A 23,574-nucleotide genomic window follows, 5' to 3' on the forward strand; every position below is an offset into this window, starting at 1 on the left:
ACACAAAAGTGTTAAAAAGAGGTGAAAACCACTTCAGATAGGGTCATGTAACGGTAATCGAGTGAAGCGTGTCCAAGGGTCAGCTTGTGGGTTTTGTAAGGGCCAGAATGAGGGACAAGACCTACAAAGTTTTGGTGAGTTTTGCAGGGAGGTTGGTAACGTTAGTTAGCATTATCGTCCACTTTAGCTAGGCTACTGTAGCCTTCATATGGCATTTTATAATGCCACTGTCAAAACAATATTTAGCCTAGGCATACCTTTTTGTGCATTTACTGAACATTTGTGTAATGCCAACAACATGTTGACGACTGAGCGGTGACTGCAGTCAGGTACAAAGCACTGCACCATGTTGCTGATGTTATCGTTAACCGCTTTCACACATGCACAATATATATAAAATACACGATGATAAATATAAAATCAATACACAATAGCTATATAAAACACAATTTATTTACACAATTAATACTGAAAGAACTGCTATTACTGCACATTCACTATATAAAATTAAATTAACTGGAGGAAAAAGGTCGCGCGGCCGTTGTCAGATTTGGAAGTCACTCAAAAGGCTCATTCGCGGTTGTGGCTTCAGTCGAATTCAGTGAGGCGTGGTGGTTTATGGTATGAGTAGTCTTGTATCTTTTACTTTTTTTGGATCTTCTCTTATTTTTTTCACTTGAAATGATATGTTATATGCTTATGAGTTCAGCCGTAGCTGGTTATCCTCAGACATGCTCTAAAACTCTTTAGATATGGATTTTTCCGAAAGTCAATGGGAGAAGTGAATGGGAAATTTACTTCCGGCACCAAAGCTCTCTCAGGCTGTGGGCGGGACTGTGATGCTCTATACCTACCAATACAAGAATTGGGCACAACACCGGTGCTCCGCCCATCAAGGAAGAGGGTAGGGGGCGCTACACTTGCTTATTACTTATACAGCCCTGAATGGTTTAGCACCTTTACATTACATCTTGTTACATTATAATCCTCCATGTCCTCTGTGTTCCCAAAACTCAGGCAATTTGATAATACCTAGAATATCAAAATCAACTGTGGGGGGCAGATCTTTTTCCTATTTAGCACCTAAACTCTGGAATAACCTACCTAACATTGTTCGAGAAGCAAACATACTCTTGCAGTTTAATTCTAGATTAAAGATCCATCTCATTAACCTGGCTTACACATAACACACTAATACGCTCCTAATATCCAAATCTGTTAAATGATTTTTAAGCTGCACTAACTAGGTAAACCGGAACTGGGAACACTTCCCATAACACCTTGCTACATAATCAGAAAAATTACATCTACGCTAATATTAGTCTGTTTCTCTCTTATTCTGAGGTCACCACAGCCATCAGATTCATTCTGTATCCAGATCGGAGGGTCACTGCAGTCACCTGGATCCAGTATGTATCCAGACCAGATGGTGGATCAGCACAAAAGGACCTCTACTGCCCTGAAAGACAGCGGAGACCAGGACAACTAGAACCCCTGATACAGATCCATGACTTTGCTACAGCCTGGAATTGAAGTGCTGGTTTCGTCTTGTCAGAGAAGAACTGGCCCCCCAACTGAGCCTGGTTTCTCCCAAGGTCTTTTCTCCATTCTGTCATTGATTTTTCTGTCATAGTTTTGGTTCCTTACCACTGTTGGCTTGATTAGTTGGGGACACTTACAGCGATATCGTTGACTTGATTCCAAATGATTGCATAGATAGATACTATTTAAGCTGAACTGAGATGATGACATCACTGAATTCAATGATGAACTGTCTTTAACTGTCATTTTGCATTGTTGACACACTGTTTGTCTAATTAATGTTGTTCAGTTGCTTTAACACATTCTTTTTTTTTTGTTTAAAGCGCTACATAAATAAAGGTGACCTGACTTGACGACATAAAATCCATAATGTTCACCACAGCATCCATTCAGTGTGTCAAAAAAAAGTGTGATGAAGGTATGACACGGCCATTAGTATGCTTCCAAATCAGTAAATGTTCCCATTTGACAATCTACATTGAGTGAGTTACAGTTTGTAAGTCTCCACTTGAGCCTCTGTTTACACTATGTAAAATCTTGTATTTGATTCCATCTTTCTCCTTTTTCATGCATCTTTGGACACAATGATTTTTTTCTTTCTTCTACGACTTGCAAATGCTCTCTCTCTCTCTCTCTCTCTCTCTCTCTCTCTCTCTCTCTTCCTCACTCACTTATCTGAAATAAATCACTTCTAAGTTTTTAGCAAGAATTAATTATATTGATGTGCTTTGTTAAATGCAAGGATTTTCTATGCATAGAATCTAGAAATCTACAGATGAATCATTTTTTAGATTAGTTCTAAGATTTTTTAAATTACCACTTGCTTGTGTGAAAATTCCAAAAAGTCTACATATTAGACCATAAGGGTACCACCCCAGTGACAACTTTTGCATTATTTTTACTGAGATTCTCAAAAAATGAACACTCATTTAAACTGACTTCGTATGCTATTACAGTACACAATGTTTGACAAATGTACAAGAATGTTCTAAATATATTAAAAAAAAAAATAATAATAATATTAAGACAAACACTACCTACTCAGACAAATTTTACATCAAATTACCATATTAATGCACAGGTGGTCTGTCATTTGAGGATTTACACACTATTGAATAAACTGTATGGTCTGTTTCAGTGTCAAATGATTTTTTGTGTTGTCCAATTGTACTGTAGGTGGTGCTGGGGTGATTGTTTGTTTGCTTCTCTGCTGGTATCTGTGAAAAAAAAAAAAAAAAAAAAAAAAAAAAAAAAAAAATATATATATATATATATATATATATATATATATATATATATATATATATATATATATATATATATATAGTAAATCTGTGAAAAATAAACTGATTTTGTTAACACTGAAATATTTTTCAGGAACAAATATAAGTGTTTATTTAAAAACAAACAAACAACTTATACATTTGTTTAGCCATATTAAAGGTCCCCTTCTTCGTGGTCCCATGTTTTAAACTTTAGTTAGTGTGTAATGTAGTTGTTATAGTATAAATAATATCTGTCAAATTCTTAAGATCAAAGTTCAATGCCAAGCGAGATATTTGATTTAACAGAATTCGCCTACAAAAAACAACCCGTTTGGACTACAGCCATCTAGTTCCTGCAGTAATGACGTCACTAAAACAGTTTTTTGACTAACCTCCGCCCACATGAATTCACAAAAAGGGGGCGTGGTCTTGTTGCGCTCTGACAGAGAAGAAGGACAGCCTACCCTTCTTTCAGTTCCCTCCCTTACCCATTGCTCATATCCTGTCGCCTAGCAACCAGGACAGCGCTAAGCAAGAAGCGGGAAAATGGACAAACAAAGAGTTATTCTCCTCATTTTAATTCTTTTAGAAGAAATAAAGCAATTAAATTAATCAAATACTTTCTTTGCTCGATTTCGGAGAGTTTTTTTTATATCAGACTACAAGACAGTCATATCCAGGTAAGCCATTATAGCCTATTTTTATTTATGTTTTAAAACAAAATGCCTAACTAGACAACCACTGAAAAAAATTGTTTTTTTGAAAAGCCAGTTTTTAAAAAACTTACTCCTCTCCCACTCCGCTACTGCTCGCTTCGTCCGCCCTTATGCTCTGCCGAAAAGAATAATGGGATAGGTAGGACGGGAAAGGATCCACCACACCCATCTTTCCAATTCGGGGAAAAGGAGGACGTATTTGTGGGCCGCATTTGAAGGATCCTATGAATTTGGACAGCCTTCGTCGCGGCGCTGTGACGTAACATCCTTCAAATGAGTACTCCGAAGGATGTAGACCCTGAATTTGGACACAGCCTTTGTTTGGGCTTCCCAGGGACGCTCTACTTAGAGATTAATGATTACAATTTATGTTTAACTCGGTTCCCGAAAATTATAATCCACATGTAAAACTATGTGCAGCACATTTTGCTGAAGACAGCTTCCTCAATCTCAATCAGTTTAATGCTGGATTCACAAAAAGATTATTCTTGAAAGATGGAGCAGTTCCCTCTTTGTCTGGAGAAGGCGTTGGGACCACAACCGGTAAGTGTATTTTATTATTTGAGTTGGTGCGTTTAACAGTTTCTGTAACTTACTACACAAAGGGCAATGCTGTTTAGCTTTGTTAACTAGATGTTAGGGTTGTGCAAAAAAACAAATGCGATTTTCATGCGCATCTCATCAGTAAAAATGCTCCTGTGATTATAAGTACATCTCCAGCACATGCTCCTGCCCACTTGCTTCTCAAAACTAGTCCGAATCGCGTTTCCAGGAGGTCAGCCTGCTCTAAGCTGCTGTCGAATCACAACAGGAACCGCTGGCAATCAGAACTCGTTATGTGTTTCTGAAGGAGGGACTTTATAGAACAGTGAAAACAGCGGTATACAAAGAGGTGTGTTTTTTTACTGTGTATTTTTACACGCGAAACATGAACACATGTTATATTGCACACTGTAAACACAATCAAAAAAGCACGAAAAACGGGACCTTTAACAAAGCAATGAACAAATCCAGAAAATTCTTAAAGTCAAATTAGCAAATGTACTCAGTCTCAAGATATTAATAGAATTAACTGTGACTATTTTAAACTTTGAAGATTCTGCCTGATAAATGTATTGCTGTCTCCCTTACCTCTGAACTGGACTTTGTCTGAGCGGTTTTGTGAGGGTGTCTGTGCTCTTCTGTAAATCCATACACAGTTTGAGGATTCTCTGATTTCTCCAACACGTCCAGGGGTCTTTGTACTTTTCTATTTAGCTGTAGAACAATCCAGTTACAGAGTCATACAAATCCTTCAACACCACTTAATATTTACATGTACATTTACAGTAAATTAACACTACATTGTTAATAGTGTTTGGACACCCACTTTTTATTTGGCTAGGCTGCTTCTTCCAATGAAGACACATTTTTACATTTAAGATATTTTATATTATTTTATACATTTTATATTCTTTAATAGTATAGTGACTGTGCAGGTGTAGTGTTGGCTGTCCATATGCATTTGACTATATAGTGTATGCTCTGAAACAGTCATTGCCCTGATTAATTACACAAAGTACAAAAAAGAGAGAGATTTATTTATGTAAGATGCCAAAACCAGGGTCTACTATGATGACCTGGCTGGCCCATGATGACCTCTATTCGCCCATGCCATATAATGCCATAAAAACATAGAAAGAAATGCCTTTGAAAATCTTTTAATTTAGTTTTCAAGACTTGGTTCTATTTTTACATTCAAATTTAGAACATATACTAAAAAATGAATTAGATTTTTCATAATATAAATTCTAAATATATTTGTAAAGGCCCTCAGCCTTCAATCAAGTTTGACATTTGCTCATTTATTGTGAAAAGTTTAAGCTCTTCTAATAAAATTAAGTCGATATTTAGCCCATCATATATTGGGTGCCTTCAAATGGTTCATAATGCTGCAGGCAAGCTGCTGAATGGCAAATTTGATCGTATATCTCCAGTTTTAACTTCTCAACAATCAACAGTCAAACTGAGAATATAATAAAAAAAAAATAGTTTTTGCTTTTGAAGAACTCAACGTCTAGCTCCAACGTATTTATATGATCTTTTATGCTGTCATAATCCATCAAGGGCACTTAGATCCAGCAACCTTGAAGTCAGGTTTCAACCAAGGTTAAAACATCGTGGAGACTGTGCTTTCGCGATAGTGGGTCCTAAGCTCTGGAATAGCCTTCCTGTATCAATCCAAATTATGTCATCATTCTAATCTTTTAAATTAAAACTTAAAACACATCTTCTTAGTGTGGTCCTTTAATATATTATTCTATTTTTTTTTTTTTTTTATGTTTTATAGATTGTTATAGATTCTGTCCTTTATTTGAGCTTCATGATCAACAACCTTGGGTTGTTTTTAAATGTGCTTTATAAATAAATAATGAAATTAAATAATTAAATATTTAGTGGATGCTTCTATCAGAATTGTTTTCCAATATACTTATTACATGTAAGATTATGATGATGGTTAATGTCGAGTTCCTTCTAGGGCTCAAACCACCCCGAACTACTGGACACACAACCTCCAAAAAGTCCAGCAATTATGATCTTAAAACATCGGCATGCACTGAACTTGCTTTTCTGCTTTTCTGCTCTTTTGTGATGCATATCTGAGTGAAACGTGTTCTAGAATTATATAATAATGTAGGGCGGGACTTGGTATTGTCCATCCGGAATTAATTGGATTGATGTTGTTTGCTATTGCTGCAGTCTCATGTGAGGTGTGTGTTGCTGGAGGGGAGAGGTTATTGCTCCACACTTTCACCAGTGCACACATCATCAGCGTAGAGATGCCAATGCAAGGGGAGGGTAAGTTATTTTGAAGACGTATTATAAGGGCACATTAATCTGACCAAATGAATGATGTGCATGGATAAATCATTTGCAATAAACACTGCAGTATCCCATAAACAAATGAGAATGATGATGTTATAGTTAAGTAGTATTTTGAAGCTTACCTGAACTTGCGCATAGATTGTATGCTCATTCTGCTGGGCACCTAAGAAATTTAAAATATTGTTATTTTAAAGAATTTCCTGACAGTTACTGTCATCATAGAAATAGATATAACATTTTGTTTGTGTGCACTTTGGTTCGTCCACTATGAGGCGCCATAAAACTCCATACACAATTGTGAAAAAGTCAAGCATATGCAAGTGCTGTGTAGATCTGACGCTGGTTTGTTTAAGCTTTTTCATATGTATTTGTTCAGTTAAGTGCAAGTAAACTTGTTGGCTCATAAACATACACAACCATTTTGAATTCCAAAGAATATGTTGTTCTGAGGATACAGGCTCTTATAAATATGATTACACATTTGAAATAAGACTGACATACCATTGTTATGATTCTTATAATAGTGGTATATTACAGGAGCTGCAACTAAAATCAACAATGAGGCACTAATAAGAATGACTATGAGCCAACTGAGAGGAGAAGAAGTGTGGTTTTCTTCAGGAATCTCATCTGAAACAAAAGGCATTACATTAACAATTATAATACACCAGAACACACCAGAGTTAATAAACAGTTTATAATATAAGTATTTAAAATTAGAAAATGCATTCATAGGCTTTGTATTTGGTTGGTGGGTAACTTATTTACTTGTACAGATCTGTTTAATCTGTATTGTGTCATTCTTCCAGCTGACTGGGTTGCTGTAGTTACAAATAACGATGTCCTCTTTACAATTCAAGATAAGAGTCTGGATTCCAAATGATGCCACTTCCTCCTGACTGCAGTTGTTGCTATAATAGCTGCCACTGATGGTATGATGATCACTCCCACTGCATGAGATGTTCACAATGCAGGATATAACAGTGATCATGGTGACATTCCAGTTAAGAACAGGATAATCAACTGGATCTGAAACATATTTATGAAAACCGCATTGGGATGCACCATATAAGGGATGTTAGAAATCATTTTACAAACTTTTTTTCACTCAGTTCTTTTTAAAGAGTTCCAAAAGCACATATCCTTTATTCTTCCCTCTACTTTATTTTACTTCATAAACTGATAGCATATAATATAGGCTACCTTATCAAACAACATATACGTCTTTTCAGTGCATTTTTGTTCATTTGTTACTGACACTTTCTTGGCTGCTCTTTTATATCAAAGAATATAATGTTATAATGTAATGTAATTTGGCTAAAACGAGCACAGCGTTAGTTCAGTCAGGCCACAGAGGCATAGACTGTGACCAGCTGATGCGGTCAGCTGTCAAATAGCCCCAATCACTACAATTCTCCTATTAGACACAAGACAGTATATACATACGTGGCACTACTGCTTGGTAAGTATGCTCAAATGGCTCGCAACCCTCCCTCCCTCCCCTTAAAAGCATGAGCATATTACCGTGCACTAAGGTTGCCACCTTTAATACAGAAAAATAAGGGACGCCTGGGGGGGGGGGGGGCACCCCTCGGGGCTACGATGAACACAGGTCTGATGACGTGCCAGTGGTGATAAATCACAACTTAAAACATGTTTTCATAAAAATATTAATTGCTAATTAACTTTAATAATTGAATAAGGCAGCGTGAACACAGATTTTGAATAATATATTTCTAACTGTTTGCATACAGTAACACCATCCAAACAGTGAAACCACATAATAAATAACCGATCTACAATCATTTTTTTTATTTTATTAGTATTGGTAAGTGAATCTATTTTATATGGTCTATTGTTAATTCTACAGTAGCCTATTGAATAATGCAATCATTTAAATTCGTTAAGTTGTTTATTTGCTTCACATAGGCACTGTATTTTATTCTTAAAATGTCTCTCTTGTCTCTTATTAAAATAATGCTTATGTGTCTGACTGTAAACCTTGACCATAATAAACAAATTGGTAACACTTTAAAATAAAGTTTGTTAGTTAACTACATTAATTAACATTAACTAATAATGAACTGCACTTATACAGCAATTGTTCATCTTTGTTCATTTAAATTTCTACATTTAATAATACTTTATTAAAACCTTGTTAATATTAGTAAATGCATTGTGAACTAACAAACAATGAACAGCTTTATTTCTATAAGCTTAACAAAGATGAATAAATACTGTAACAAATGTATTACTAACTCATTGTTAGTTCATGTTAGTTAATACACTAATGTTTAATAAATGAACCTTATTATAAAGTGTATGAATGTTGGGTCCCACTTTATATTAGGTGGCCTTAACTACTATGTACTTACATAAAAAAAAATAAGTACAATGTACTTATTGTGTTCATATTGTATTGTAAAACACTTTTGCTGCTATTGAGGTGGGATAGGGGTAAGGTTAGGGAGAGGGTTGGAGGTATGGGTAAGTTTAAGGGTGGGTTAAGGTGTAAAGTATGGGTCAACAGTGTAATTATAAATGTAATTACAGAAATTAAATACAGATGTAATTACATGTAGTTTTTTTTTAATATAAGTACAATGTAAAAACATGTATGTACGCAATAGGTACATTGTACTAAATTATTAATTAAAATGTAAGTACATAGTAGTTAAGGCCACTTAATATAAAGTGGGTCCGAATGTTGTTCTCCCGAGGCATGCTGTCGCACATCTGACAAGCCACAGTGCGCAACAGAGAACACTCGCCGATACTCATTTCCGCTGACACTTTCAAGTTCCAGTTGGCATGGACCTCACTGAGGTCCACTGTGAGACACTCATCCTCATAACCAGGCTACAGGATAGACGTCCCACTGCCACATCTACACGATTACCACTGTTTGCTTCTAAAGACATTTATTAAGTGTCTCAATTGTCATGTATTTCCAAGCTGATGGTTCCGGGGGTTAATGTTTAAGCTCTTGTATGTTCAATTAATCTGGGAGCAAGAACCCCCTTAAAGAACCAGAACCATTTGTTAAGTAAACTCAAGTAACTTGCCAAAGTGGTTCCTGTCTGAAATGTTGTTTTTAATATGGTTTAAAATGCAACTTAGTCTCACCTATGACAGACACTCTGTATTTAGCAGCATCTTCAAATTTAAGTCCCAATATTTTTGCTGTGTAGAGTCCACTGTCTGTGTTCTGAATGTTCTTGAGTGTTAGAGAGAAGGTTGACTGATTGAAATCCACAAGGTATTTGTTTGAAATCTCTGTATCTACAGTCTCCTTATTGAATGTCACAATAGTTTCTGAATTATCATTCACCCAGACCAATGTATTAAAATGTGGCAGTTTATCAGTCTGTACTTCCAGCTGAACAGAACTTCCTGTCTGCACCGTGATGACATTTTCAGCTTTGTACATGGATGCTAGAAACAGAGTGGACAATGAAAAATATAAAGGTAAATATCCATGTATTAAACATCTTTTACCATAATTTCATTCCAAAATGTAAAATAAAATAAATTAAATTAATAAATTGTATATATATATATATATATATATATATATATATATATATATATATATATATATATATATATATATATAGTTAAAATAAATGTAAAAAAACACATTAGCTATTCCACATTTTTTGATCAAGCTCTTTTACGGTAAGGTTTTTATCTAGTTGTTTACTATAAAGGTGGGGGAAAGTAGCAAGCATACACTGTAAAAAAAAAAATATCAGTAAAATTCATGTTAAAAAATACGGTAGCAACATTTGAGATTTTCTTAACTTAAATTTACTAGGTTAAATACCATAATTTCATTAACTGATATAATGTTAATATACCAACCTGAAGCACTGAAATCTGTTTTGTACATTTGTAATACAGTGATAACCACCAAATGCAGTTGGTGTTGAGAAAGTAAAATGATGAAAAAGCCCATCACAAGCAGCTTTTAAATAATAACATGTATAAAAAGTGCACAGTGTCATTTATACAAACACTAAACACCATCATAGTAACACACATGAAACTAAAATAATGAAATAAACATTCCTTTAACAACATTAGGTGTAACACTCCACCATAATAAACAAAACTGATAAGAAAAAAAAACTAAGAAGAAACATTTATTTCAAAAAAGAAAAGAAAAATCTAATATGAAATGTAATGCAGGGGATTCTGGGATTGTAAATTTATGGTTATTTACTGTATATACTATGGGAATTTACCGTTAAACATTTTACAGGTTTTTAACTGTAACATTTTTACAGTATTTTACCTTTAAATTCACTTTTAAAGTCATTTTTACAGTATAGGAATTATCAGTGAGTGAAATAAATAATACAAATTATGAGTAACATGTTTCCTATATTATATTTTAAATCCAAAAACAGTATTTACATTTCAAATAAATAATATTGGGAAGTGTTAAAAAGTTATGTAGTAATATCTCATTTCAATTCACAGCAATGATTAGAAGATATCAATGGTGACACAGTCATTAACTACTATAAACTGTATTACTGTATTCTCTACTCTATCTAGTTATGCAGTAGTCATGCTATTCCTGTGAATAGACTGATTTTCATACCTGTGTTGGAGATCAGAACAGCGATGAAGATCATTGGCAGATTACCAAAATCCATTGCAATAAATGACCTGTCCTGCTGTGGTATATAATCGTACCGATTATAGAAAACTTATAACTGTCCAGGCAGCATCACTCACCTTGGAATCATATAATACGTAAATATATGTTTACTGTCTTTTCTATTAATTTGAGCACATTTAAAACTCTATCCTAAGCTTGAAAACCAGTCCTCTTGGCATTAACTACCAGAACTGCTATCGACCAAGCAGCTGAGAAAAGAAAGAGTGGAAGCTATCTGCAACCACATTGTCTACAACAGGAACTAGCCCCTAGCTGAGAGACCAAGTGTGGCTGTTCATATCTCACAATATCTTCAGATGCAGGTCCAAGGTCTTGTCTTTGTCTAACTGTACTATTTACAAAGATATAACCTTTAAATGATCAGAAATATTTATTGTAAAAGTTCTTAATTGAGTTGTAATTGCAATCTATTCATTATAAACTCAAAAAAGTGCATCTTGTGTAGTTTAGTTAAAATGAGCTAAAGTAACAAATGTTTAGCATTGTAAAATAACTCTTAATTTTATTGTATTAACTGGACTAAATATAATTAAAAACAAAGTTTGCTTTCATTTTTTTAAAACTGCATGAAATGTTTTTGCTGATGTCACTAACCCAACAGTGGATCTGTAATTCCCATCATGCTTTGCAAGGGACTGCATTAGGAGATAAAATTTAAGGGATTAAGTGTTAGTTTATGTTTTTCAAGAAAGGGAAAGCAGAGCCATTGCAAAGGCTGTGACACGTGTGTGACCATGTCACACTTAATAAAGTGACAAACTGACTTCTAGCCATTAGTTTTATAGTTCATGTTTTTGTCCTTCAAAAGACTAGCTAATAGTTAAAACAAATAGTGAGACTATGTATAACTTGATGCTGTATTATTCTGCTTGATAAAAATGTATATGCAGTAGAATTTGACAAACAATGTCGAGTGGAAACCTCGTATCTTCAAAATCGCTGTTCCAGGAAATGGAAAAAAAGCAGCATTTAAAAAAATAATAAACACAGTGTTGTCGGAGTTGATACAGTTTAAATTAGTATATAAGAATGTTTTCTAAAGGATCATGTGACACTAAAGACTGGAGTAATGATGCCGAAAAATTCAGCTTTGATCACAGTAATAAATAGTATTTGATTATATGTATTAAAATAGACAACCGTTCTTTAAATTTGTAATAATATTTTGCTATATTACTATTTTCTATGTATTCTTGATTAAATAAATGCAGACTTGCAGAAGAAATTTTTGTTAAAACATTGTAAAGTTTCCATATAGTGTATAACATTGTTACCTAGCTGCTTATAAATACTATTAAATAGCTGGATTTGTGGCCCAAGATGCTGGGATTGGTTCAGTCTCTATGACCCTAGCATATGTGGTTTTGAGAGTGAATACAATCAATAGATGGATGAACTTGCAAGATAGCACTTTGACTTACTTCAATTCATCAAAAGGTCTGTGAAAATGTTAACTCTTCGAACCACCAGTGGCAGTTTCCAAGGGATAAAAAAGGGGCATAGTAGATGATGGGATTACTGACATTAACATTCATGGCATTTTTGTACATTTTTAATTTCAAGTATTGATAGGTCTTTATTTCGATGGACTGGATGGCAATCTGTCTTAACATTAACATATCAGACCTCAGATACCATCCAAGATGCTGCAATAACCAATCAGAAAAAGAGAAATACAAATTTCACATTATTCTCTGAAGAAACTTACTAAAGAAAATGTAAAGTGTGATAAATGTGAGGATATTGGGGCCCTCAAGAACCATTTCATTTGTGGTTCTTTGTAGAACCAGAAAGGTTATTTATGAAATAAGCATAAAAGAAACTTTCACAAAATGGTTTTATTGATAGATTAATCAAAACTTGTATTAATCTTTTTGCATACTACAATTCAGAACAATATTGTGATTAGTGTAGAGGAAAATAATATCAAAGGGAGAAAAGTGGTAATGGATGATCCATGGCTTTCTGTAGAAAAAAAGAAAGAAGGAATGAATGAAACATTAAAATCTGGAAATAGACAATAAGAAGAAAATATGACATTTTAAGAATTAAGCTGAGAGATGTCTTATGAATGATTCACAACAGGATAATAATATGTAAGTAAAACATGGACATAAAGAATAATTTAATGTAATGGACACATAATTGAATCCTCCACTTTAACTGGGTGCCATTGATACCAACAAAAAAGTTTGGTGAAAGAGTCCATATTTAAAGGGGTCAAATGATGCATTTTTAAAGATTAATATTTGGTAATATTCGGTGTAATATAATATGGTGGCATGCTTTAAAGCAGGGGTCGGCAACCTTTTTGGCATGACGTGCCAAATAAATTCTTCTGGTTAACCACTGTGAAAATTGAATGGGGCCACAACAAGGTATTGGGGCCTTTTATAAATTTTCGTGTTTCTTTAAAAATAATGAATGGACAAATGGAGTCAACCAGAATCGGCACGTGACTCCTCACCCTCAATTGCTCGCATGCCAGCGATTATCCCTCTGCGTGCCACTGTTGGCAAGCATGCAGTAGGTTGTGGACCCCTGCTTTAAAGTTAAAAAAAATATATATTTTTTTTTTTTTCAAATACTGTACATTATTGTAGGTCCTCTATGCCCCGCCTCTCTCAAATGCATTGTTTTCAACAAAGTCCCTCCATGGCTACACAAGCCATGGATGGATAAGACCAGGGCCGTAGCTGGGGTTTGCAGGCCCTGGTGCAGGTTGTACCATTTGTATTTTTGTGTTCAGGTGCAGTAGGAACTTCAAGGAGAACTTCCTGAAGAAGAGCTCAGGTTCAGTGTTGCTGTCTGTGAGACCCACAGTGGCTGATTCAGTAGCGCCAGATTATCGTATCAAAGTCAGAATTACCTCCTCTCCCAGGTTCATGAAACGGTTATCCATAAAATGCATTGCTGTTCTGTTGTAAGTAATTTTAAAGATTCCTGTATCTACTTTCGGAAGGCCAAATAAAGTGCTTTTGCGTTCACCTACGTAGATACACACCGCACCTCCCTGACATGGATGCTTCAACACTAGCTGCCGTTACTGAATCCATGCTTTCTTTCTTTGCGTGAACATTTGGGAGGCATTTAGGGACGGACTGGGAGTAAAAAAAGGCCTTGGATTTTCTCCCAAATATGCCCACCACAACTACAAACAGTCACTAATATCTCACAATATTACAGCAATCCTATTGCATTTATGGCAGATAACATCACAAAACCCATGGTAACCTTCTGACAAAAACAACTGAAACCATCACAGACCTTTGAATAATTTCCACTACAATATCATTACAAACATTACAAACCATCACGTTTTAACCAAATAAAAGTTTCCTATAGTGTGTTCTGGGACATATAACACTAGTATTTAGTACTGCTGCTATGCTTGGACAGAGCGAGGAGAGCAGCAAGACCCCCCCCCCCCAATTAGATTTAATTAGGTGGAGTTGGGGTTTGAGGAGTAAGTTAATTGCAAGCAGTGAAGTGCACTGTAAGAGACCTGAAGAATGGGAATTTAAATAGACCACTTGTGATAGGTGTCAAGACTGGATTGGTACACATAAGGAACAGCTGACTGTTGGCTGATGTGAGCTTGACTGAATTAAAGTGATGCTGAATTTCAATCAGGACCGCTTTCGTCAAATATATTTATTACAATTATATTACATACAGTTAATGTTGGCGGTATTATTATGTGCACTCCACACGCCTGTCCATGCAGCCATGCTGACTTCTCCAGAACGGCCAGATGGCCAGTCCTCCCCTGGTGGCATTACGCAAATATTTCCATATAGTGGCGTAGATATATGGGGGCATGTTTGAATGAAGCGTTCAAATCTCTTTGGATTTGAGACGTTAGTTTTTTGCAACTTTACAGATCTTCTTCATGCACTAAGAACTTGTAAAACTCCAAAGAGTTTTTATCATATGACTCCTTTAAGTAATGTCACTTTCCTCTGAAAACTGAATCTGCTTTGACTAGTGTTGATTAGGTCCTAGAATATTTACTTACCAACAACAGAGACATTGTACTGACAAACGTTTATAATTTTTTCCCCAATTGTTGCTGTGCAGTAGAGTCCACTGTCTGTTTTCTGCAGTTCCTTCAATGTTAGAGAGAAAGTTGTAATACTGAACTCCACTCTGTCCTTGTAAGAATTGGCAAGGTTAAACTTTTGACTCTTATTGAAGTATGTTACAATGATTTCTGAGTCATTTTTGTGAAAAGTTGTTTTCATCCAGATTAACTGTGAAAACTCTGGAAGTAGTTCTCTCTGAACAAACTCAAAAGAGTTCCCTGCATACAGATTCTTTGGTTGTATTTCAGCAAAGGACACTGTAGGGACAGAAATGAAAATTTAGTTCAATATAAATCAGATCCACTACCCAGGGAATACATATGACCTTAGTGAATTTGGCATCATATTAAAAGTTTTTACTACCAATGTCCCCAGTTGACTGTAAAGTACCGTTTGCATGCAGACTGCAGATGCTGAACATACTTAATAGCAGTTACCAGCAGCAGCAGCAGTTTCAGACTGGACATTAGTGCCTCATGACACTCACAGAGGTTAGTTTAGAGGATAGTTTTCCCTTTAGTAGGAAGGGGTTAGGCATTTATAAGGGTGGAGCTTACCATTTTAGTGAGGTTAGGGTATGTGGTGAGAGGTGGATTAAAGGGTTAGTTCACCCCAAAATGAAAATTCTGTCTTTAAAGGTGGGGTGAAATTCCCATGCTAAACATGGACAAAGTTTCAAAAATTAAGTTGTAAGTTTGAAGGAGTATTTTTGTTCCCAAAATACTCCTTCCGGTTTGTCACAAGTTTCGGAAAGTTTTTTTTAGAGTATGGCTCTGTGTGACGTTAGATGGAGCGGAATTTCCTTATATGGGTCCTAAGGGCACTTCTGCCGGAAGAGCGCGCACTCCCATATAGCAGAGCACTGAGAGCACAGACATTTCACTGATCAGAGCGAGAGCGTCGCGAAATGTCACAAAAGAAGTGTTTTTGGTTGCCAGGGCAAGACAACCCTGCACAGATTACCAAAAAAAAACAGCATTAAGGGACCAGTGGATGGAGTTTATTTTTACAGAGCATCAACGGAGTTGTGCAAGTGTTTTTGTTTGTTCCCTGCATTTCGAAGATGCTTGTTCACAAGACCCAGTTTGACGACGGATTTGCGTATCGTTTATTTCTTAAGGATGATGCAATCCCAAGAAAAAAGGGTCACGATCGTGTGTTGGAACCGCAGGCGGTGAGTAAAACTGCTTCAAATATCTCTGCCTCCTTGTTAGTGCGTCCCCTCCCATGCCAGAGACCCGGGTTCGAGCCCCGCTCGGAGCGAGTCGTTGCTGCTGCTGCTTTTGTTCAGTTTCAGCCTCTGGATCTGATTCTGGATCATAAATAAACGGCTGAATCTGACTGTAAGCCATGGTTTGTTTTGGATGATGGGTTTTCCCTCACGGTAATGTCACAGCTTCCACATGCTCTCAACGCAAAAGCCTACTGGCGCTCGTGATTCTTTAGCTCCGCCCACACGTCACGCCTCCAGCCGGTCGTGTTTTTCCGGGAAAAATCGGTACAGACTATCTTTCTCTTATGAATATAATAAAACTAAAGACTTTTTGGATTTATGAAGGATGCAGTACTACTCTATATGTACTCAAGATTAACAGGATATTGAGTGAAAACGAGCATTCCCCCCTTTAATTACTCACCTTAATGTTGTTCTAAACCTGTTAGACTTTTGTTCATCTTCAGAACACAAATCAAGATATATTTTGTTAAATGTGAGAATTCTCTGACCCTGCATAGACAACAATTCAACTGTAATGTTCCCAGTACCAGAAACGTAGCAAGGACATCAGTAAAACATGGTACATCAGTGGCTCAACTTTATTTTTGTGTAGCTAAAGGAATACTTTTGGAGTGCAAAGAAAACAAAAATAACAATTTATTTTACAATTCTTCTTTCCTGAGTTACGTAACGTAGTAGTGTAATCGACGTAATCATCCTTATTTATGTTTGGGGGAGAAAGTGTGTGCATGAACATAATCTGCTTAATCAGCATTGTTTACTCTTAGGGGAAAGCATGGGTATACATTGTGATACTCTCTAAAATGGCGGAAGATGTAACTCTGGGGAGAAGAATTGTTTTTAAAAAAAAAATATATTTTGTTTTCTTTGACCTCAAAATGATTCTCGTAGCTTTGCAAAACTGAAGCTGAGCCCCTGATCTCACATTGACTGTTTTACAGATGTCTTAACTACATTTCTGGATCTGGGAAATTTTCAATTGTACTGATGTCTGTGGATGGTCAGAGAGCTCTCATATTTTATAAAACACTTCTTAATTTTTGTTCCGAAGATGTACGTAGGTCTTAGGGGTTGGGGAAGACATAACAGTGAGTAATTAATGACAGAATTTTCATTTTTTGGTGAACTATCCCTTTAAGTGTTTGTCAGCTCTGATTTAACTTCCTGTCTGAGACGTCTGGTGCTGTTGGTTAGGAATTACTGTAATGTATGGCTGTGTGGCTCTGGAACTATATTGTCTTGACATTTCATGCACAATATATATATATATATATATATATATATATATATATATATATATATATATATATATATATATATATATATATATATATATATATATATATTTTTTTTTTTTTTTTTTTTTTTTTTTTTTTAATAATATATTCATATTAATTCCATTAATTTAATTCAGCAGCAGGCATTTTGTATTATATCTAATATATTGGCCTCACAGAGTTTGTGCCTTTATCAGAATGGCAAAAAGCTATGCAACATCTTTTGGCATATTTTTCACAAATAAAATATTTGCATTTGTCTTAGGGCTGTAAAATCAGTTAATCACATCCAAAATAAAAGTATGTGCTTACATAATATGTGTGTGTTTACTGTGTATATATGTATATAAACACATACATATACAGTATATAACAAATATTTACCATATTTTAGCATTATGTTCTATATTTGATAGATAGATAGATAGATAGATAGATAGATAGATAGATAGATAGATAGATAGATAGATAGATAGATAGATAGATAGATAGATAGATAGATAGATAGATAGATAGACAGACAGACAGACACACGTATGTTATGCAAACACAGACACTTTTTTTTTTGGATGTGAATAATTGCAATTAATCAATTAAACAGCACTAATGTGTCTGATAAGGCTTAGCAGTCCACCAGATATTAAATTAAATGAAATTAAATTTATGCATTTAGCAGACGCTTTTATCCAAAGCAACTTACAGTGCATTCAGGCTATCAATATTTACATATCATATGTTCCCTGGAATCGAACCCCCAACCTTGCGCTTGCTTGCTAGTGCAGTGCTCTACCAGTTGAGCTACAGGAACACTATATTAGCTTATATACTTATAGATATTAGCTTTATTATATCAACATTAAATTCAACATAAATAATTCTAATATTTATTAATAATGAAATATCATGTACATCACAATAATGTTAAAAGCTTACAATTAAAACAAGAATCCCTATTTTTTTAAGTGCTCCTTAAAGGGTTAGTTCACCCAATGATAAAAATTATGTCATTAATAACTCACCCTCATGTCGTTCCAAACCTGTGAGACCTACGTTTATCTTCAGAACAGAGTTTAAGATATTTTACATTTAGCCTGAGAGCTCTCAGTCCCTCCATTGAAAGTGTTTGCACGGTATACTGTCCATGTCCAGAAAGATTTGGTGAACTGGTTCAAGAAGTTCTGGTTAAATCGAGTGATTCTTTTGCAAACCGGATATCACTAAACTGCAGTGTTTTGAAATCTCACAACAGACTCGGAAGAGACAGCCCACTCTCACGGCAATTTGTACATATTTTACGAGGTGGCTTATTCGTACAAATTCGTACGACCACACTCGTACAAATTCATGTGATTTTTGCCAAATCGTACGTATTTTACGAGTTGCACAATTCATATGAATTTGTACGAATGACCTACACCCAACCCCGCCCCTAAACATAACCGACACTGGGGTTTAGACAAATCATATAAAATCGTACGAGTGAGGTAGTACAAATTCGTACAAATAAGCCCCCTCGTAAAATACGTACAAATTGTTCGTGAGTGTTGGAAGATAAGACAATGCTCAATAAAGTTGTAGTTTTACTATTTTTGTACCAAAATGTATTTTCGATGCTTCTAACTGACCCTCTGATGTCACATGGACTACTTTGATGATTTTTTTCTTACATTTCAGGACATGGACAGTATACCGTACACACCGCTTCAATGGAGGGACTGAAAGCTCTCGGAATAAATCTAAAATATCTTAAACTGTGTTCCGAAGATAAACGGAGGTCTTACAGGTTTGGAACGACGCGAGCGTGAGTGACATAATTTTGATTATTGGGTGAACTAACCCTTTAACCTCAATTTAATGATAAAAACTATTAAAAACTTTTTCATGTCAAAGATAATTACATTTTAGGTTTTAGAAAAAAATAAAAGCCTATACTATTATGATATAGTATTTTTATTATACTAATGGTTAATTTTGTCATCAGAACTGCCAAACATTTTGTGACTTTAACCATCACACACCTATCACATCTACTACATGATTTATGATTAAAAATTACCAAAAATGTATTCTGCTTGTAATAGCGATAATATATATGCAAAAGATGCAATATGCTCTATATTTGTATACAAACCCGATTCCAAAAAAGTTGGGACACTGTACAAATTGTAAAAAATTTACAAAAATAATTTACAAATCCCATAAACTTATATTTTATTCACAATAGAATATAGATTATAGAATATAGATTTAAGAATATACAATATGGATAACATATCAAATGTTGAAAGTTTTTAAAATGTCATGCCAAATATTAACTCATTTTAAATTTCATGAAAGCTACACATTCCAAAAAAGTTGGGACAGTTTAAATGTACATATAAGGAACAGCTGGAGGACAAATTTGCAACTTATTGGGTAAATTGTCAACATGATTGGGTATAAAAAGAGCCTCTCAGAGTGGCAGTGTCTCTCAGAAGTCAAGATGGGCAGAGGATCACCAATTCCCCCAGTGCTGCGATGAAAAATAGTGGAGCAATATTAGAAAGACTTTTTCTCTCTGAGAAAAACTGCAAAGAGTTTGAAGTTATCATCATCAACAGTGCATAATATCGTCCAAAGATTCTGAAAATCTGGAACAATCTCTGTGCGTAAGGGTCAAGGCTGGAAAACCATACTGGAAGCCCGGGATCTTCGGGGCCCTTAGACGGCACTGCATTAAATACAGGAATGATACTCCAATGGAAATCACAACATGGGCTCAGGAATACTTCCAGAAAACATTGTCGGTGAACACAATCCACCGTTCCATTGATCATTGCCGGCTAAAACCTAAAAAATAGGTTCAAAAATGAAGCCATATCTAAACATGATCCAGAAGCGCAGGCATTTTCTCTGGGCCAAGGCTCATTTAAAATGGACTGTGGCAAAGTGGAAAACTGATCTGTCGTCAGACGAATCAAAATGTATTTTTGGACTAAAGAGGACAAGGACAACCAAAGTTGTTACCAGCGCTCAGTTCAGAAGCCTGCATCTCTGATGGTATGGGGTTGCATGAGTGCGTGTGGCATTGCAGCTTACACAACTGGAAAGGCACCATCAATGCTGAAAGGTATATCCAAGTTCTTGAACAACATATGCTACCATCCAGATGTCGTCTCTTTCAGGGAAGACCTTGCATTTTCCAACATGACAATGCCAGACCACATACTGCATCAATTACAACATCATGGCTGCGTAGAAGAAGGAAATGGACAACCTGCAGTCCAGATCTTTCAACCATAGAAAATATTTGGTGCATAATAAAGAGGAAGATGTGACAAAGAAGACCTAAGACAGTTGATCAACTAGAAGCCTGTATTAGACAAGAATGGGACAACATTCCTATTCCTAAACTTGAGCAACTTGTCTCCTCAGTCCCCAGATGTTTGCAGACTGTTATAAAAAGAAGAGGGGATGTCACACAGTGGTAAACATGGACTTGTCCCAACTTTTTTGAGATGTGTTGATGCCATTTTTTTTAGATTTTTCCCTTAAAATTATACATTTTCTCAGTTTAAACATTTTATGTGTCATTCTACATCATTGCATTCTGTTTTTATTCTAAATTTGTACAGTGTCCCAACATTAAAAAAAAAAAAAAATCATAAATATGTGTTTGTATATCATAAAATAAATGGTGTGTAACTGAATAAAAAGAAGAAGAAAAAAGTATAAATAAAGATGTTAACTGTTTTACTAGGTAGCTTAAGAATATATAATTTTCAAATGGACAAAAATAAGAACTAAAATGTAGTAAGGTTCTTTCAGAATATTTTTACAAATCATCAAAATATTATTCTAAAGAAAATATGCCAGCAAATGCTAAGTAATGCAATGCACTGTGCCGTCCTAACTGTCACAATAACCACTAATATTTTTATTAAACAGTATGCATCAATATAATTAACGTGTTTTACCTGTTTTGAAGGTAAGCAGAAAAAAAAGTGGTACGAGTTGCAAATTTACTGCCATTCTCAGAACTTTAAAAGATTTTAAAAGCAATAAAAGTGACAAAAAGGAAACAGAACTCAAAATGACGGCTGCCACGTTGACTTCCCATTGAAATCCGCGTGACACAAAGAGAAACCAAGTTCCTGTTCAACTTCAGAAAATCAATAAAAATAATATTTTTAAAATAAGTCAAATAATTGAGTAATGAACATAAAAGTTCAGTTAAGTGTAAAAATATATTTTGTCTTATTCAACAAACTCTCCATCTCATTATAATATAATGGACTATAAGAGCACTGAGAATAATTATAAAAATAATATTTAACACAAGAACTTAAAGGCAGTATTGTATCCAACAACTTCACACCACATTCTTATATTCTCACTGCTAGAGCACAGAAATAAATCACACATGAATATAGCAAAACACACTTTCTGCCTTTTTTTTCACTCTGCAGTGCCTTCTAATACTGGCATTCAATATGGCATCAAACAAATTTAAAACAGGAAACTGCTATGTTGCTTGGAAACGATGACATTTTACATTAAACCATTTTGGTTCAGTTCAGTTTGTGGAAGAAACATGAGCATGAAAAAAAACCACACTTTCCGCCACTTGTCAATCAGTAATCAAAAAAAAAAAACAGTTACTCTTGCTACTCTGCAGTATGTGAGTGAGTTCACAAAAACCCATCTGAGAAAGAGATGTCAGAGGAAAGGAAGATTCTTTTATGTGTAACCACTAGCCCTTAACAGTTTGAGCTAACTCAAAAAGGTTTTTGCTATCAGCTTGTCATCAGTCCACTGTAAAATCTAATTTGGTTAATGTACATTTCAGGTCTTTTACAAACCACATAGCAAAATGTCAACAGGGAAATATAGTTAGTACAACAGTTACACTTCAGTACATTTGATCAGCTAATATTTCAACTTTAATGCTTCATTTCTGTTTCACAGGCATCAAAGGTTGGGTACACTGGTTACCAGGTTACAATTTCATGAATTCATTTGTTACACAGGAAAAATTGTATCAAAAAAAAAAAAAAAAAGAACACTGACTTACATCTGACTTACACTTACACTGAGTCTACATTGTTTTTCCCCCACTAGCAGTCAGTAAGTGTTTGGTTTTTTTTTTGGGGGGGGGGGGGGGGGTTTGACTTCATCTTTGCTTTACATGTTGGTCTGTTTACCTTATAGACAGAGAGAAAGATGTGGGTGAGAGATCAGATCACCGATTGCCTGGAACCCACATATCGTACATCAGTGTAGGACATCTAAGCACATACTGTCGGAATATAACGTGATAGTTCAAATTTTTAAACAGCACTTTACTGATTTTTCTTAGTGTATAAAATAATTTGCCATATACATAAACGCTTCTGCTTTACTTGTTAGCTCTGTCATCTGTGGGTGTGGTGATGAACTCTGCCTCGAGTTCTGTTTTCTGACTTCCTGTATGTGGTTTTGTTTCTCTTCTCTAGTCCTTTTTTGGCTTTTAAACTACTAGGCCTATACTGAGTGGCATCAAACAGTCAGTGTTATCAAAGAATGCATAATTTGTTCAGAATTACTATAATAAAATCAATGTGATGTTATGTTACTCTGTAAATCTTGCTAAATGTGCATTTTACAAACTGAAAGTTGAACTGAGGTAATTTCCACACTACAGTCTTTGATATAAAGGTTCCAGAAGGGAGTTTTTGTAGTGATGTCATAGAAGAACCATTTTTGTTTCCCCCATTAAAAGTTTCAGCGACCAGTTCTTCCGAGAAATATTTTATTAGTGTAAAGAACATTTTTTTTAATCGAAATAACCCATTTTCTATGGAGCCAAAAGAGTCTCAATAAAGATAAATGCACACACTACATTCACATATGCACACACAGGATTCATACATGCACAC

General features: G+C 35.1%; 1 protein-coding gene and 1 long non-coding RNA gene across 2 annotated transcripts; both read right to left on the reverse strand.

Annotated features, from left to right (window-relative positions):
• Nucleotides 1–2,612: 2,612 nt before the first annotated feature.
• Nucleotides 2,613–7,611, reverse strand: LOC113046488 (uncharacterized). The gene is made up of 5 exons (XM_026207331.1): nucleotides 7,157–7,611; nucleotides 6,890–7,018; nucleotides 6,511–6,551; nucleotides 4,655–4,780; nucleotides 2,613–2,759 (listed from the first exon to the last, which is right to left on the reverse strand). Exons 1-5 carry the CDS (start codon nucleotides 7,377–7,379, stop codon nucleotides 2,613–2,615), a joined length of 666 nt encoding a protein of 221 aa, XP_026063116.1. The 5' UTR covers nucleotides 7,380–7,611.
• Nucleotides 7,612–12,919: 5,308 nt separating this feature from the next.
• LOC113046214 (uncharacterized) lies at nucleotides 12,920–21,775 on the reverse strand. Its single transcript, XR_003276063.1, has 3 exons — nucleotides 21,634–21,775; nucleotides 15,097–15,420; nucleotides 12,920–13,043 (listed from the first exon to the last, which is right to left on the reverse strand). It is a non-coding gene; the product is annotated as an uncharacterized LOC113046214 (long non-coding RNA).
• Between the last annotated feature and the right edge of the window lie 1,799 nt (nucleotides 21,776–23,574).

Source organism: Carassius auratus, chromosome 27 (genome assembly GCF_003368295.1).
Source record: "Carassius auratus strain Wakin chromosome 27, ASM336829v1, whole genome shotgun sequence".
NCBI lineage: Eukaryota > Metazoa > Chordata > Actinopteri > Cypriniformes > Cyprinidae > Carassius > Carassius auratus.

Coding starts and splice junctions, on each gene's coding strand:
- LOC113046488 (XM_026207331.1), bottom strand. CDS start 7,379: ATGATCACTGTTATATCCTGCATTGTGAACATCTCATGCAGTGGGAGT. Junction 7,019..7,156: donor GATTAAACAGATCTGTACAA/GTAAATAAGTTA, acceptor CTTTTGTTTCAG/ATGAGATTCCTGAAGAAAAC. Junction 4,781..6,510: donor CAATCTATGCGCAAGTTCAG/GTAAGCTTCAAA, acceptor ATTGTTCTACAG/CTAAATAGAAAAGTACAAAG.